Raw genomic sequence first — 17229 nt, 5'->3', positions numbered from 1 at the left:
AGGATAAAAAGGTGGAAAATGGAGGGGGGGAAGAGTTTGAAGATAAAAAAGTGGAAAACAGAGGAGGAAGATAGAAGATAAAAAGGTGGAAAATAAGGTGGGGAGGAGAGAGGTTGAGGATGAAAAGGTGGAAAATGGAGTGGGGGGAAGAGATTGAACATACAAAGGTGGGAAATAGGGAGGGGGAAAAGAGATTGAGAATAAAAAAGTGGAAAATAGGGGAGGGAAACTGAAGATAAAAAGGTGGAAAATAGGGGAGGGAGAAGAGATTGGGGATAAAAAGGTGGGAAATAGGGGAGGGAGAAGAGATTGAGGATAGGGAAGAGGAACAGGAGGATAAAAACAGGATTGCTGCTTTCTGTGGAGGAAGCAAAAAGCATTACTTAGAAGTTCCATGGAGTGGAATATGCCTCTACTTCCCAGAGAGCTGCATTCAAGGCCTATTTTTAGATGCTCTCTGCACAGGGACCTTTTTTACTGAGGTGGCTCAGTTCCAATGGGAGAGTCCTGCAGCAAAGTGCCAGGGCCAGGACAAAGAGGATACTGGTTTCTATCAGTCAGCATGGCTGACTTCAGAATGAACTTGTGCAAGTTCTCAACTCTCTGCTTGCCAAAGCTTTCCTTCAACTCTGAGACAATTCAGCCAGCTCCAAAAGGCAGCCAGCAACCAGCAAGAGTCAGCAAACTCATCCTTTGGCAGAAGGAAGCAGCAGCACTGATAATACCAACCACAGGAAGAGGAAGCAGAGGCTGGCAGGAGCAGAAGGTGCTATTCAAAGCCCTCGTGCTACAGATGTCCACGCAGGCAGCTTGAAATGATCATTCACTCCCCACAGGCTCACAGGGTGTTAGGGATTGGAACGGACCCAAAGAGCTCATCCAGTCCAACCCTCCCTGCCAGAGCAGGACCATACAATCCAGCTCAGGTCACACAGGAACACATCCAGAGGGAGCTTGAAAGTCTCCAGAGAAGGAGAACCCACAACCGCTCTGGGCAGCCTGTGCCAGGGCTCTGGGACCCTGTCAGTCAAGAAGTTCTTCCTTGTGCTGAGCTGGAACCTCCTGTGCTGCAGCTTCCATCCACTCACCCACCACCATCTGCACCCGTTGTTGGCTGTGGCCCAGCACACCTCCTGGAGGTGGTTTAACCCTGGGACAAGGTCCACTGGATGAGTGCTGGATGGAAGACAAGATATTGGATGTTCAGGGGTGAGACCAACCTTGTTTGTCCGTGGGTTTAACATCAGTGGCTTGCCTTTCTCTTTTGTGTGGGCACTACGACACGCCATGGCACAGGGGGTGGCAGCTGCTCGTAGCCTGGACAGCATTTTGGGGTCGTTTTACACTGCACCTGGGAAAGGAAAAGGAAAAAAGTCACTCAGCTACAAAAGACAGGTCAAGGAGACCTTGGAGTAGCCTCCAGGATCTGAAAGAGGTTTACAGGAGGGCTGGGGAGGGACTATTGACAAGGGCTTGTCATGACAGGAGGAGGAGGAATGGGTTTACAGTGGCAGAGAGGAGATCGACACTGGATATTAGGAAGAAGTTGTTTGCAGTGAGGGTGGTGAGACACTGGCACAGGTTGAGGGTGCTGAGACCCTGGCACAGGTTTCCCAGGGAGGTTGTGGAGCACAGAAGCACAGAATGGGATCTTCAATCTCTGATCCCATTCTGTGCTTCTGTGTTCCACAACCTCCCTGGAAGTGTTCAGGACCAGGCTGGATGAGGCCCTAAGTGACCTATTCTAGTGGGAGATGTCCCTGCCTATGGCTTGGGGGGTTGGAACTGGCTGAGCTTTGAGCTCCCTTCCAACCTAAACCATTCTATGACTCTGTGATTCCATGATTCTGTGATTCTCTGATTTTGTGATTCTGTTATTTCTATGATTCTGTGATTGTGTGATTCTGTGATGCTATGATTCTGCGATGCTTTGACTCTATGATTCTATGACTCTATGCTTCTGTGATCCTAAGATTCTGTGATTGTATGGTCAGGCCACCTGCTGTAAAAGAAATAGACACGTGATAGACAAAGACTCTTTGCTCAAACACCGTGATAACGACCCCAAAACTGTGCTGTGGCAGCCAGCAGGAGGACAAAGAAGGAAGGTTTTAGAGCGAGCGGAGGGAACATCCAGGGATGCTAATGCAAGCCAGCGTTACGCAGTGAGGCTGCAGCCAGCCAGTGCCCACAGAAGACTCCAGGCTGGAACAGACCTTTAAGATGGCATTGACTTCTAACTGCACCACAAGCCCAGAGCAGGAGTGCCACCAGCCAGTATTAACCTTCTGTGGTGACCCATGCGACTGGCACCGGTGCAAATACCAGCCGGGGCGGAATGACTTTGGCTGAGTGCAGCAAGGAAATCTGAGTTGAGCTGCTCCAGCAGGCTTCTGACAAGGAAATCCTGTAGTCTGGACCACAGAAAGGAAAAGAAGGAAGCTGAGGCCACAGTTCAAATCTTGCTTCAGTTTTGGGCCACTCGCTCCAATGTTGAGGTGCTGCATTTCCTCTTGTCCTGCTGCTTGTAACCTGGGAGAAGAGACCAAGCCTCACCTATCTCCAATCTCCTTTTTCAGGGAGCTATAAAGAGCCAGAAAGCTTTCCCTCAGCCTCCTCTTCTCCAGGCTTGGTTAATCTTCTTTGCACATAATGCAGCACCTCAACACCCTTCTTGGAATGAGGGACCCAAAACTGGGGGAAGGATATGAGGTGTGTCCAAAGAGCAGCAGCCAAGCTGCTGAGAAGCCTAGAGCAAAACTCTTGTGAGCAGCAGCTGAGGGGCCTGGGGGTGTTGAGGCTGGAGACAAGGAGGAGAAACCTTGTGGCTCTCTACAGCACTCTGAAAGAAGGTTGGAGCCAGGTGAGGGTTGATCTCTTCTCCCAGGTTACAAGCAACAGGACAAGAGGAAATCACAGAATGGTTTAGGTTGGAAGGGACCTCAAAGCTCATCCAGTTCCCACCTCCTGCCATAGGCAGAGATACCTCCCACTAGGACAGGCTAGAAATGGTCTCAAGTTGCACCAGGGAAAGTCTAGGCTGGACATGTGGAGCAATTTTTTTCTTCCAAAGGGCTGTCTAGACCTGAACCATGCTGCTCAGGGCAGTGATGGAGTCATCATCCCTGGAAGGCTTTCAAAGTCATGCAGATGTGGTGCTGAGTGCCACAGTTTAGCCCTGAGGGCCATGGTTTAGTGGTGACCTGGCACTGCTCATGCCATACCTTGCACATCTTTTCAACCTCGTTGCTTCTATGAGTTCTATTAGCATATTAAAACAGGGTTAGAAACAAAATGCAGGCTTACAGTGGTCAAAACTTTACCCAAGGGTGGATTCTTCACTGAGAGAGTCATTGGACACTGGAATGGGCTGCCTGGGGAGGTGGTGGAGTCGTCGTCCCTGGGGCAGTTCAAGGCAAGGTTGGACGTGGCACTTGGTGCCATGGTCTAGCCTTGGGCACTGTGGTAAAGGGTTGGACTTGATGATCTGTGAGGTCTCTTCCAACCTTGGTGATACTGTGATACTGTGATACTGTGATTCCTTGTTTATATTTTTTCAATCCCAACCCTAAAAATATCCTTTTCAATAAAGATCTCTCCATAATGAAACCAAACATCTGTCAGTACCATGTAAAAGCTTTCTTATTCCTCTTACTAGGTGGTAGCAACCCTCAGCCCCTCATTTTGTTGAGGTATTAATTGCTCTTTGGAGCATAAATCATCACTCACTACAGGTCTGAGACAGTGACCAGGGAACTGAGACCTTGCACTGGACCACACCTATGAAGGCACACAAAGATGACAGGACAGATGTATACAGCTGGGAAGCCACATCCTGCAGCACATCAACGTGGGGAGAGGGAAAAATGGATCTCTTTGCTTAGCAATAGGTCTGTACAGAGGAGGAAGGCAGAAGATCAGAAAAGGGTCCAAGGAGACCTTCTGGTGACCTTCAAAGGGTCTAGAGGGAAGCTGGGGAAAAAGAAAGCAATAGGTCTGTACAGTGGAGGAAGGCAGGAGATCAGAAAAGGGTCCAAGGAGAACTTCTGGTGACCTGTGACCTTCAAGGGGTCTAGAAGAAAGCTGGGAACAGACTTTTCGTGGCAGGACAAGGGGGAGGGGAGAGTTTGAACTGGAAGAGGGAGACTAAGAGTGGAGAGAAGGGAGAAATGTTTGTGAGTGAGGGTGGGGAGAGCCTGTGCCAGGCTGCCCAGAGAGCTGGGAGCTGCCCCATGGCTGGCAGCACTGCAGGGGAGGTTGTTTGGGGCTGTGAGCAGCCTGCCCTGGGTGCAGATGTCCCTGCTGAGTGCAGGGAGGTGACACACAGACAACTTTTAAAGGTTCCTTCCAACCCAACCAGTCTGTGATTCCATGATCTCCACTGCAGCCAGATGGGTGGGGTAGCCCTGCCACTGGTGCTCCACCATCTCCCACCCCAGCTTTGTGTGAGACACACAACAACAGTAAAGCAGGCATGAAACATTCTTAAGGGTAGAAAGGATGCAGGGTTTGGACTTTGAATTTCTTCCAGGTGGAAGCCAAAATTCGCTTGAGGAACAAAACTTCAATATCTTAAACACAGGCTGGACACTTTAGAAGAGCTTTCATTTAAACACGAGGAGGAATATTTTCCTCCCGGGAGGGTGACAGAGCACTGGAACAGGCTACCCAGAGGGGTTGTGCAGTCTCCCTCTCTGGAGATCTCCAAAGCCTGCCTGGATGTGTTGCTGTATGATCTGCTCTGCCTGCTCCTGCCCTGGCAGGGGAGGGTTGGACTGGCTGAGCTGTGGAGGTCCCTTCCAGCCCCTGACACTCTGTGATTCTGTGTAATCCATCTGACAGACACTCAACTTTTAAGACGACAGATGGAGCTTACAAGTCACAATCTGAAGACTTTCTGCTAGATTTAAAGGATGCAAACATTTTGTAGTCTGCACTGTCAGCCACACACAGGTTTCTCTTCCACCCATGATAAAGTGGAGAGGAAAGCAGCAATGATCTGCCATGGGATCCCTTCCTCTCAGCCTTTATTTATCTGCTCAGGCCTTGCAGCTGAGGGCAGCTCCCCTCAGAACTCCTCTGTTTAGCTGTTGGGTGGTAAAGAACATAAATCCACAGGTTGGAGACAGGAGGGGAATGGAAGCCTTGCCAGCGCTATCAACAAACACCGCTCTCTGCGTGGTAATTCCTCCCTAAACCAGACGGTGAAGGACAAAACACAGCTGCTCTGCCTGAACTTGGGGCAGCTGAAAACCAGCCTCAGATAAGGGCAATCAAATTCGTGCCGTAGGAATGACCAACTCAGTCACAGCTGGCTTTAATTCCAGCTCCCTCCCCCGCGCCTCGTTCACCGTCGTTACACAAACACAAGCAGGGTAGGCTAAAAACGATCTGTGAGGAACAGCAAACCTCAGCCTCCATCCCATCAGCCTGGTGCCAAGGTGGCTTCCCTCTGTCAGGAGCAAATCATCTTGACCAAGGAACTAAAAAGTGGGCCAAGCCCCAGGCACCTTCCCTTACTCCAATTAAATCTGCATCACTTTGTTGCATTTAATGAGTGTTTAAGGACCAAACAAGATTGTGGCCCAGATTTCTCCTGGCTGGATCAATTAACTCTCTAATCAACACTTTTTGGGAGATGTGATTCAAATCTGAGTTTCTACTCTGCTGCAGAGACTTGCTTTCTCTCCTCCTGTCAGCACCTAAATGATTCTCTTGGTGGAAGCATCTCAGGCATAAAGCAAGGGGAGAATCAGGCTTCATTTCCCACTTCATTTTCCTTCTGTTTAGATTCGAGAGATAGAATCCATTTTGTAGCCAGCATCAAACCTGACTGGCTCCTGAGGTCTCCTCCCCCTGCTCTTCTCATTGTTTTCTAGTTCTGCTATATCTCCCATCGTAGAAGGCAGGCAAGGGGAGAAGGACCTGCGGGTCCTGCTGGGTGGGAGGCTGAGCATGAGCCAGCAATGAGCTCTGGGGGCCAGGAGGGGCAATGCCAGCCTGGGCTGGGTTAGAAGGGCTGTGGGGAGGAGGTCCAGAGAGCTGCTCCTGCCCCTCTGCTCTGCCCTGATGAGGCCACAGCTGAACTCCTGTGTCCAGTTCTGGCCCCCACCCTGTTCAAGAGAGAGTCCAGCAGAGAGCCACGGAGATGCTGAAGGCAATGGCAGAGCTCTGTTAGGAGCAGAGCCTGAGGCAGCTGGGGCTGTGCTGCTGGCACAGGAGGAGGCTGAGAGGGGACTCAGCAGTGCTGAGCAATGTGTGCAGGGCAGTGGCAGGAGGCTGGAGCCAGGCTCTGCTGAGGGATGCCAGTGCCAGGCCAAGGGCCACTGGCTGCAAGCTGAGGCCTAGGAAGTGCCATGGGAGCAGCAGGAGGAGGAATTTTTCCCCCCGGGAGGGTGGCAGAGCCCTGGCAGAGGCTGCCCAGGGTGGGGCTGTGCAGTGCCCCTCTGTGGAGCTCTGCAGAGCCTGCCTGGATGTGTTGCTGTGTGATCTGCTCTGCCTGCTCCTGCTCTGGCAGGGGATGGGGGTTGGAGTGGCTGAGCTGTGGAGGTCCCTTCCAGCCCCTGGCATGCTGTGATTCTATGAAGTGAGTAGCACAAAGAAGTGTTTGGCTTTTCTAAGTTCACATTAAGAATCAGTGACCTAAAACCCCCAGCTCTGCTGATGCTGCTTTGAACAGGATACTTGGCACATTGGAAATGCTACCAAAGTTATGTCAGGGATGGGGAAAAACACAACCAAACCAAACAAAGCTAAAGCAACCCAAAACCTTCTGTGTGATTTATCAGACAGGCTTTGTTATAGGCAGTAAAGTTCACCACAGGGAAGAATGAAGCTGGAAGTGTCCAGCTCTGTGGTTTAGCAAGGAGGACCATCTCTTAACTCCTTTTGCACATTTCTAACTTGTTTTGTCATTTTAACTCCTCTTTAGCAAGGATCTGCCTCCAGAACTCACCATGACATACCCTGAAACCACAAAGCAACCATTCCTCCCCATCCCCTGTCCATACTCCTCTGTAGAAGTGCCAAGAGCTCTGTGCTTTGCCTGCGTGGCCTTTGTGACTCACCCATCCACTCCTCCTCCCAGCTCTGCTGGCCACCAACCTGGCAAGAAAGAGCCACTCATCCACCCAGGTCCTTCTGCTTTAGAAGTCCTCATTGCCCCTGAAGATTATCCAGAAACATGGAACAGTTCTGGTGGGAAAGCATCTTTAAAGGTCATTTAATTCATACCCTTAACAGTCAGAAGGGACATCTGCACCCACAGCAGGCTGCTCACAGCCCCACAGGCATCTGCACCCACAGCAGGCTGCTCACAGTCCCACAGGCATCTGCACCCACAGCAGGCTGCTCACAGCCCCACAGGCATCTGCACCCACAGCAGGCTGCTCACAGCCCCACAGGCATCTGCACCCACAGCAGGCTGCTCACAGCCCCACAGGCATCTGCACCCACAGCAGGCTGCTCACAGCCCCACAGGCATCTGCACCCACAGCAGGCTGCTCACAGTCCCAGGGGCATCTGCACCCACAGCAGGCTGCTCACAGTCCCAGGGGCATCTGCACCCACAGCAGGCTGCTCACAGCCCCCCCCCAACAACCTCCCCTGCAGTGCTGCCAGCCACCTACCAAATCTCTGGGCAAACTGAGCCAGGCTCTCACCACCCTGAGGGTAAAATATTTCTTCTTTCTCACTAGCCTGGATATTCACTTTTACTTTTGACACCATCCCCCCTTTGTCCTGTCACAACAGGCCCTAAGAAAAAGTCTGCCCCCAGCTTTCTTCTGGGCCCTTAGAAGCACTGCAAGGCCACCAGAAGGTCTCCTCAGAGACCATGCCCCATCCAGCAACCCTACAGCTAAAAATCAAGGCTACATCTACACACGCCACAGTTAGTTTAATGCTCCCAGGCTGACTGGTCTCACCCTGGTGTGAACCAGCCCACACCAAGAGTCTGAGATCACAGCTAACAGCTTCTCAGAGTCGAGATGGCACCAAAGAGCAGAAACACTTCAGATGCAGCATGATCCCAACAAGCTGCTCTGGGCAGCTCCACTTCTCCTCTGATCTCATGGGAAGGGAAAGAAGGAAAATGAAACCTCGTGCCCAGTGCCTCCTATCTGCCAGCCACGTTTCTGGGAAGCACCTGGGACAGCCAGCAAGCTGCAAGGACAGGTCTGGAAGAAAGGTCCCCAGATCTGTACCTGGCTCCAAAGGGTGCCAGCTGAAAGGGTTTGGTCTTGCTGCTTTGCAGGAAGGTTCTGAAAATGGTTTATAATGGGTATGGTAAAATAAAGGCCAGGCCTGGGATGGTGGTACTTTGACCACAAGGAAAAGATGACTGTCCAGCAGGAGCAGGGAGGGAATTGTCCCCTGGCACTCTGCTCTGGCCAGGCCACAGCTGGAGAGCCGTGTCCAGCTTTGGGCATCTCAGTACAAGAGGGATGTGGAGGTGCTGGAGCCAGGGCAGAGGAGGGCAAAGAAGGGCCTGGGGAATAAATCTGATGAAGAGAGAGTGAAGGAGCTGGAGATGGTCAGTGTGAGGAAGAGGAGGCTGAGGGCAGAGCTCATGGCTGTCTGCAGCTCCCTGAGAGGAGGCTGGGGAGAGGCTGCTGCTGGGCTCTGCTCACAGGTCAGGAGTGACAGAGCAAGAGGGAATGGCCTCCAGCTGCCACTGGGGAGGTTTACACTGGATGTGAGGACAAATGTTTTCCCAGCAGGAGTGGTCAGGCACTGGAATGAGCTGCCAGGGGAGGTGGTGGAGTCCCTAACCCTGGCTGTGGTGCTTGGGGCTGTGGTTTAGTGTGAGCCTTGCAGAGCAGGGATCTGGGCTGGGGGATCCTGAGGGGCTTTGCTCAGCCTGAGGGTTCCTGTGACTTTGACAGCAGTGGGAAGACATCAGCTGAGAGAGAGGGAGAGAGCTGGAGGGCTGCAACACCCTGAACACACACAGGAACTGAAAGAGGAATAAAATGCCTGCTGAAACCACAACCAGCACGAGGAGCTCTTCCCTGCTGCCAGCACCCAGCCACGCTGCTGAGGACCACCAGACTCAACCCCATGCACCTCGACGTTTCTGCCTCATTACCAGGGGCATGCTGCATCACAGCTGAAGAGAATTAAATCCTCCAGCACAGCAGATGACAGCTCTCTGCTGTGCTTTATCAGGAGGCATCTGGCCAGGTCAAACGAATTACCAGTCCTGCACAAGTGCCCTTATCTTGGAGCAAATGCTTTTGCTGCTGCAATTATGGATTCATTGGCTTGCCAAAGAGACTTTGCAAGGGAATAAGCTCCATCATAACTTTTAAAAGACACAATTACATTGCTCAGAGTAGCCAGGGGAAAGCTCAGTGGCAATTAAAGCAAGGTCTGCTTGAACTGCTGGACAAGCTGCCTGGGCGTGGGGATTACATCTAAACAGTGAGTGGGCAGCAGCTTGTGCCCAGCGACTTGGCAGCCTCCGGCCTGAAAGGTGGCTAAACGTCAACATGGCTCAAGCACACAAATAGGTGTTTCAAGGACTTCTGGACTCCTGTGCAAATGAGCAGTTCCACATTTCCTTCCCACTACAGAAATCACCAAGCCCTGTGTGTTAACAAGCACCTGTTTTTTTGATAAGGCAGGGCTGGAACTCTTTAATTTGAGGCCTGGGTGTTTTCCAAATCGTTCCAGCCCCAAAATGGTTTTGGGTTTGGTTTTTTTGGGGGTTTTAAGCAACACTGCTCTAAGGCAAACAAATATTTTCTCTTTCAGACCCACAGCAGCCTCTCTGGTGAGCCTGCACTACCTTCAGCATGGTGTGGATGCATCACTGCACTCTAATTCTGTTTTTTTTTTTCCCCTTCCTTTTTAATTTATTTAATAAACAGCCAAGCTTTGCCTACCCGAGCATGACACAAAACAGGTGCACACTTGGCTGGCTTCATCACTTCAGGAATGATAAAGCAGTCAAAAAATTATTACATTAGGCAAGTACAAACCACAAACATGTCTCCCAGCCAGGTTTCTGCTGGAGGAAAGCTTCCCCCTGCGCCCCATCCACCCTGCAGCAGGTGCCCTGAGGAAGAGAGAGGGGTAGGGGAGCACTTCCATTCCACCTCTGGAGTAGCCCCCAAGAGCAAGTGTGAGCAGGCTGCGTGACACAGTGCTGCAGCTCAGCATCTTCAGCTCCCCAGCCTGGGGGCACTTAGCAGAAAATGGTGTCCAGGACAATGGGAATTCACAAAAACACTCAGGCTGGCAAAGCCCCTCAGGATCACCAAGCATTTAGAACCATAAAATCAGCCAGGGTAGGAAGGGATCACAAGGAGCAGCCAGTGCTGAGCCCCTGCCATGGGCAGGGACACCCTACCCTAGAGCAGGCTGCCCACAGCCTCAGCCAGCCTGGCCTCAAACACCTCCAGACATGGGGCCTCAACCCCCTCCCTGGGCAACCCATTCCAGCCTCTCACCACTCTCATCACCAACAACTTCCTCCTCACCTCCAGCCTCACTCTCCCCACCTCCAGCTTTGCTCCATTTAAGTACTGGAAGGTCACAAGAAGGCCTCCCCGGAGTCCTCTGCCAGGCTGAACAGCTCCAACCCTCCCAGCCTGGCCTCCCATCTTTCCTGTGGCCTCCTCTGGCCCTCCCCCAGGAGGCCACAGAGTCACAGGATCACAGAAACCCTCAGGCTGAGCAAAGGCCCTCGGGATCACCCAGCCCAGCCCAGATCCCTGCTCTGCAAGGCTCACCCTAAACCACAGCCCCAAGCACCACAGCCAAAACACCCTGAATCACAGCCAGGGTTGGGGACTCCACCACCTCCCTGGGCAGCTCATTCCAGTGCCTGACCACTCCTGCTGGGAAAACATTTGTCCTCACGTCCAGTGTAAACCTCCCCAGTGGCAGCTGGAGGCCTTTCCCTCTTGCTCTGTCACTCCTGACCTGTGAGCAGAGCCCAGCAGCAGCCTCTCCACAGCCTCCTCTCAGGGAGCTGCAGACAACCATGAGCTCTGCCCTCAGCCTCCTCTTCCTCACACTGACCATCTCCAGCTCCTTCACTCTCTCCTCATCAGATTTATTCCCCAGGCCCTTCCTTGCCCTCCTCTGCCCTGGCTCCACCAGCTCCACATTCCTCCTTCTAGCCAAGTCCTTAAAGGACTATTCTAAGGTTCCTTGAGATCTGCAGGTTCAAAGGAACAGTCAGACAGTGTTCAGCAGTGGAGAGTGGACCATTTTGTAAGATATTCACCACAAAATCTTGAAACTGCCTTTCCAACTCTCTTATTCACCAAGGAGAAGAGTCAGACAGGAACCACTGTAAGCTCACAACTTGATTCTTGAAACACTCAGCGAGTAAAGGAGACTGAGAATCACTGCAGAACACCTCTGTAAAAGGAGAGGATGACCTATGAGCAGCCTAAAATACAAGCAGACTTCTTACAGCAGGACTCAACTGGTGCTGGAATCATGGCTGATAAAAAGTCTTACCATTACTGGATGGGCACTTAGTGCCATGGTCTGTTTGATTGGCTAGAGCTGGGTGATAGGCTGGGCTGGATGAGCTTGGAAGTCTCTTCCAACCTGGCTGATTCTATGACTCTATGAAGCACTTAGTGCCATGGTCTAGTTGATTGGATAGGACTGGGTGATAGGTTGAGCTGGATGAGCTTGGAGGTCCCTTCTAACGTGGTTGATTCGATTCTGTTCTATTCTAATTCTATTCTAGTCTATTCTACTCTACTTCTATTCTATTCTGCTCTACTCTATTCAGAGCTCTCTGCCTTGATGGGATTCTGTGGTTTTCTTCCATTCAAAAAGTATGGATTTGTAAATTTATGTATATATATAAATTTAGGGAGAAACAAGGAGCTGGGGTTGTTTAGCCTGGAAAACAGGAGGCTCAGGGGTGACCTCACTGTTGTCTACAACTACCTGAAGGGAGGCTGTAGCCAGGTGGGGTTGGGCTCTTTTGCCAGGCAACCAGCGACAGAACAAGGGGACACAGCCTCAAGCTGTGCCAGGGGAGGTCTAGGCTGGATGTTAGGAAGTTCTTGCCAGAGAGAGTGATTGGCATTGGGATGGGCTGCCCAGGGAGGTGGTGGAGTGACTATGCCTGGAGGTGTTGAAGCAAAGCCTGGATGAGGCACTTAGTGCCATGGTCTGGTTGACTGGATAGGGCTGGGTGCTAGGCTGGGCTGCATGAGCTTCGAGGTCTCTTCCAGCCTGGCTGATTCTATGATTCAACAGCTGCTGCACACTGACAAAAGGGCATTCTTCCTGGGAGAACAGCTCAGCAGAGGAACAAATGTGCTTGCTAATTCAGTGCCAGTCAGGAGAAGTATCGGCCTTACAAACACCGAAATTCAGCTTGGAGGGGGTCATAAAGGACCTCTGGAGATCACTCAGCCCAAGCTTCCTGCTCAAGCAGGGGCACCCACAGCAACTTGCCCAGTAGCACAAAGTTCAGGTCAGTTTGGAAGCTCTCCAGAGATAGAGACTCCACAACCTCTGTGGGCAGCCTGCTCCACATCTCCAGCACCCTCACAATAAAGGAATTTCTCCTCCTGTTCAGCTGGAACCTCCTGGGTGCCAGTTTGTGTCCCCTGCCCCTTGTGCTGTCCTTGGGCACCACTAACAAGAGCCTGGCCCCCAGCCCTTTATCCCCCACAGCTCCTTTATCTCTTGCTGAGCATTGCTCAGATCCCTTCTGGGAGGCTGCTCTTATGCAGGCTCTACATCCTCAGTGCTCTGAGCCTTTCCTCCTCAAGGAAACGCTCCCATCCAAGCACCTCAATGCACTGCTACACTTGAGAAAACACACAAAAACCCTGCTTAAAACTAGGAAGGAATCTGAAAAGAAACAAACAAACCCCAACAGTAACAACAACAAAACCCACCTTAAACAAAGAACAACAACAAACATTCAAACACAAATAGCTACCAGGCCGAGCTATCAGCAAAGTGCTCCTTCTGCTGCAATAAAGGTGCTGGCACCACGCAGTAAAGATGAACATTCAATTAGCAGTCACTCAGGCACGGCACCCTCACCACGCATTCTGACAGCTTCTTCCTTAGCTTGCAGGAGAGGAAAAAAGCTTCCGATGCTGCCTGCACACACACACACACACACAGACACTGCTGCCTCGGGATGCTACCGCACAGCACAGGGAGGTTGTGGAGTCTCTCTCTCTCTCTGGAGATACTTAAGAACTGTCTGGATGCATTCCTGAGTGATCTGCTCCAGGTGATGCTGCTCTGGCAGGGGGGATGGACCAGATGAGCTTTTGAGGTGCCCTCCAGCCCCTGACATTCTATGGCTCTGTGATTCTGTGACTCTATGACTGTGACTGACACTATGACTCTGTGACTCTGTGATTCTATGACTCTGTGACTCTATGGTTCTATGACTCTGATTCGATGACTCTGTGACTCTATGACTCTGATTCTACAACTCTATGATTCTGTGACTCTGTGACTCTATGGTTCTATGACTGATTCTATGACTCTATGATTCTGTGACTACGATTCTGTGACTATGACTCTGTGACTCTATGATTCTGTGACTCTGTAACTCTATGATTCTGTGACTATGACTCTGTGACTCTATGATTCTATGACTCTCTAACTCTATGACTCTGTGACTCTAAGATTCTATGACTCTGTGACTCTATGACTCTATGATTCTATGACTCTGATTCTATGACCCTGTGACTCTATGGTTCTATGACTGATTCTATGACTCTATGATTCTATGATTCTATGATTCTGTGACTCTATGGTTCTGTGACTCTATGGTTCTGTGACTCTATGGTTCTGTGACTCTATGATTCTGTGACTCTATGATTCTGTGACTCTATGATTCTGTGACTCTATGATTCTGTGACTCTGTGACTATGATTCTATAATTGTGTGATTCTATGACTCTATGACTCTGTTACTCTGTGATTCTATAATTATGTGATTCTATGACTTTATGACTGTAATTGTGATTCTATGACTCTATGACTCCATGACTCTATGATTCTATGACTCCATGACCCTGTGACTCTATAATTCTGTGATTCTATGACTCTATAATCAGATGTTTTGTCCTGGGATTCTGAAGCTCACTGAACACACATGCTCACACTGCACTTCTACTGATCTGATCACATCTTTAACAAAGCCAGCATGGGAGTGGACAGGGCTGGCTGCACACACACACACACACACACACGTACACACAACTGCCTACAGATTTTCATGTCCAGCCCAGCTTTTTATCATCCCATGTCTTTATATGCACTCTGGAGATAGGGAATCATAGAATCACAGAGTCATAGAATCATGGAATCACAGTCATAGAATCAAGCAGGTTGGAAGTGACCTCCAAGCGCATCCTGTTCAATCCAGCCCTATCCAATCAACCAGACCATGGCACTAAGTGCCCCAGCTAGGGGCACCTGAACACCTCCAAGGATGGCAACTCCACCACCTCCCTGGGCAGCCCATCCCAATGCCAATCACTCTCTCTGACAACAACTTCCTCTTAACATCAGCCTAGACCTGCCCTGGCACAGCTTGAGGCTGTGTCCCCTTCTTCTGTCCCTGGCTGCCTGGCAGCAGAGCCCAACCCCACCTGGCTACAGCCTCCCTGCAGGCAGCTGCAGGCAGCAATCAGCTCTGCCCTCAGCCTCCTCTGCTGCAGGCTGCACCCCCCCAGCTCCCTCAGCCTCTCCTCACAGGGCTCTGCTCCAGGCCCCTCCCCAGCCTTGCTGCCCTGCTCTTTCCCTTTGCTGTCTACAGACTGAACGGAGCCCACAAGGCACCAAACAGTTAATAACTTGCCCGGCTATGGGATCACCCCTTGTTTATCAGCCCTGTATCACTCCCACAGCTGCAGGGCTCGGGGTCTCTGAAGCAGTCTGACACCCACGCCCTGACACAACGCACGGAGCCGCTCCAAACACAGCGCTTATCTCGCACCGAGTGCAGCGCAGGACCTGCGGCCCTGCCGCTTCCAACAGCCACCTCCTCAGCCACCCCCACCGAGGGCACGACCAGGGGCTGGCAGGATGTCAGGGGCTGGAAGGGACCCGAGGAGATCATCCAGTTCAACTCCCCCTGCCAGAGCAGGGCCACACAATCCAGATCAGGGCACACAGGAACACATCCAGACAGGCCTGGAAAGGCTCCACACAAGGAGACTCCACAGCCTCTCTGGGCAGCCTGTGCCAGGGCTCTGGGACCCTTCCAGGCAAGAAGCTCTTCCTTGTGTTCACAGAATCATAGAATCAACCAGGTTGGAAGAGACCTCCGAGATCACCCAGTCCAACCTAGCCCCTCCTGTGCTGCAGCTTCCATCCACTGCTCCTTGTTCCATCCCAGGGAGCAGTGAGCAGATGTCCCCCGGCCCTCTCCTGACTCCCAGCCCTCAGATATTGATAGGCATTGATTAGATCCTTTCTCAGTCTTCTCTTCTCCAGACTAAACAGCCCCAGGTCCCTTCTCACCAGGCAGCGCTCCAGTCCCCTCATCATCCTCACAGCCCTCCCCCTGGACCCTCTCCAGCAGATCCTGGTCCCTCTCAAAACTCACTCCGGAGTCAGCCAGCAGCCCGGCGGTGCTTCCCGCTCCCAGCGCCGCACCAGCAGCTCTGACACCTCCCAACTTTCACTCTCCAGCTTTTTAGGGCCGTGCCATAAAAAGTTCACGGCGGGCTGGAAGCCGGCGTGGTCGGGAGGCCGGCCCCGAGGAGGTGCAGAAGCAGCTGCGCCCTGAAGCCTGGAGCGGGGAAGGGGGTGAGGCGGGGGGTGCTTGGGGAAGCCTTCGCACAGGCTTGACCCCCGGGGAGCTGCCGCCCAGGAGGGGGTTTGCTCTGGGAAAGGCAGTATGTCACCCGCTCCTGACAGGCGGCTTCCCCGGGACGGCTCAGGCAGAGGACATCCTGTTTCCTCCGAGGGTGAACCGCCGCCCCTCGGTGTTTTGACACCTGCCGCCCGGGGGCCGAGGGCTGCGGGCCGCGGTGGGCGGCCTCCGCCGCCACGCTTCCTGCGGTGGGCTTCCCGCAGCAGGCCGAGCCTCGGGGCCTCCTCACAAACTGCTGCTTTAGGTTCACTTTGGCCGGCCCTAAAGGACCGCACCGAGCCGTATGAAGCGCTCTCCATCCCCTCCCTCCCCGCTCCCGGGCTGGCATCGTGGCCTCTCATACCCAGGACGGGGCTGGCCCCACGGCCCGGGCCCTCCCGTCCACGGTCCTGCCTACCGAACGCCTCCGGCTTGCAGTTCGGTAGCACCTTCGGGTGCGAACGTCCTGTCCTTCGCCCTGGCAAGACGCAGGAGGCAGGGCGCTGGTGGGGGAGAGATTTTAAAGCGGGGAGAGGCTCTGGAGGAGGAAAAGGCAACAAGGGTCGAGGCTCGGGAGAAAACGCCCCTAAAATAAGGGTTCGTAAAGAGACAGAGGCCTTTCGTGCGCCACTGCAATTGTAAAATTGTTACCAGAACGGGATCTACCTCCTCCTGCGGCAGCTGCCCTCTGAGTGATGCTGGCCGAGGACCTGTTTCTATTGTGCAACAGCAGCTCCCATCCGCCGGAGCTCCGTCCGCCGCGGAACCCGACACTGAATGGAGCAAACAAGGAGTCACCAGGGAGGGACACCCCAGAGGGCGGGGCGTTCCCCGAGACTGACAACGCGGCTTAGCCAATGAAAGAAAAGTTGGCGCCCCTGCCGGCGGGGCTTTCAGCCAATGAGCTCTGCTCCCCGCCCCTGCAGAGAGGGGAGCGGGCCGGGCGCTGCCTGCTGTATGTTAATTAGTCCAGAGCCTTGCCCAATCAGCGCCGAGGGGCGGGACCCAAAGAGTGGGGCGGGAGGGGCTGGGAGGGAAAGGCGTGGCCGGAGCTGCGGGGGGCCGCGGGGGCTGCCGGGGGGGGGAGCTGTGAAGGCCTGGGGGAGGTGAGGGCCTGAGGTGGGCACGGGGGGACAGGGACTGCGGGGGGACAGGGACTGCGGGGGGACAGGGACTGCGGGGGGACAGGGACTGCGGGGGGACAGGGACTGCGGGGGGACAGGGACTGCGGGGGGACAGGGACTGCGGGGGGACAGGGACTGCGGGGGGCTGCGAGGGGATGGGGGCTGCCGGGGGGATGGGGGCTGCGAGGGGATGGGGGCTGTTGGGGGCTGGGGGCTGCGAGGGGATGGGGGCTGTGAGAGATTGGGGGCTGCGAGGGGCTGGGGGCTGCAGGGGCTGGGGGCTGTGAGGGGC

At 53.1% G+C, this 17229-nt stretch overlaps 1 protein-coding gene across 2 annotated transcripts in view; it reads right to left on the bottom strand.

Annotated features, from left to right (window-relative positions):
* Positions 1–16589, bottom strand: part of ME2 (malic enzyme 2) — a 69779-nt gene extending 53190 nt beyond the window's left edge. The window contains exons 1-2 of one of the 2 annotated variants that reach the window (XM_064176734.1): positions 16465–16589; positions 1221–1351 (exon numbers count right to left, since the gene is read on the bottom strand). In XM_064176734.1, the coding sequence (XP_064032804.1) occupies positions 1221–1328 (108 nt within the window). In that variant the 5' untranslated portion in view covers positions 1329–1351; positions 16465–16589. The remainder of the gene's footprint in view (positions 1–1220; positions 1352–16464) is intronic. The other variant, XM_064176733.1, reaches the window with a different exon arrangement.
* Positions 16590–17229: the final 640 nt, after the last annotated feature.

Source organism: Pogoniulus pusillus, chromosome Z (assembly GCF_015220805.1).
Source record: "Pogoniulus pusillus isolate bPogPus1 chromosome Z, bPogPus1.pri, whole genome shotgun sequence".
Taxonomy (NCBI): domain Eukaryota; kingdom Metazoa; phylum Chordata; class Aves; order Piciformes; family Lybiidae; genus Pogoniulus; species Pogoniulus pusillus.
Note: the sequence above shows the minus strand (reverse complement) of the source record. Positions and strands in the feature narration are given on the sequence as shown.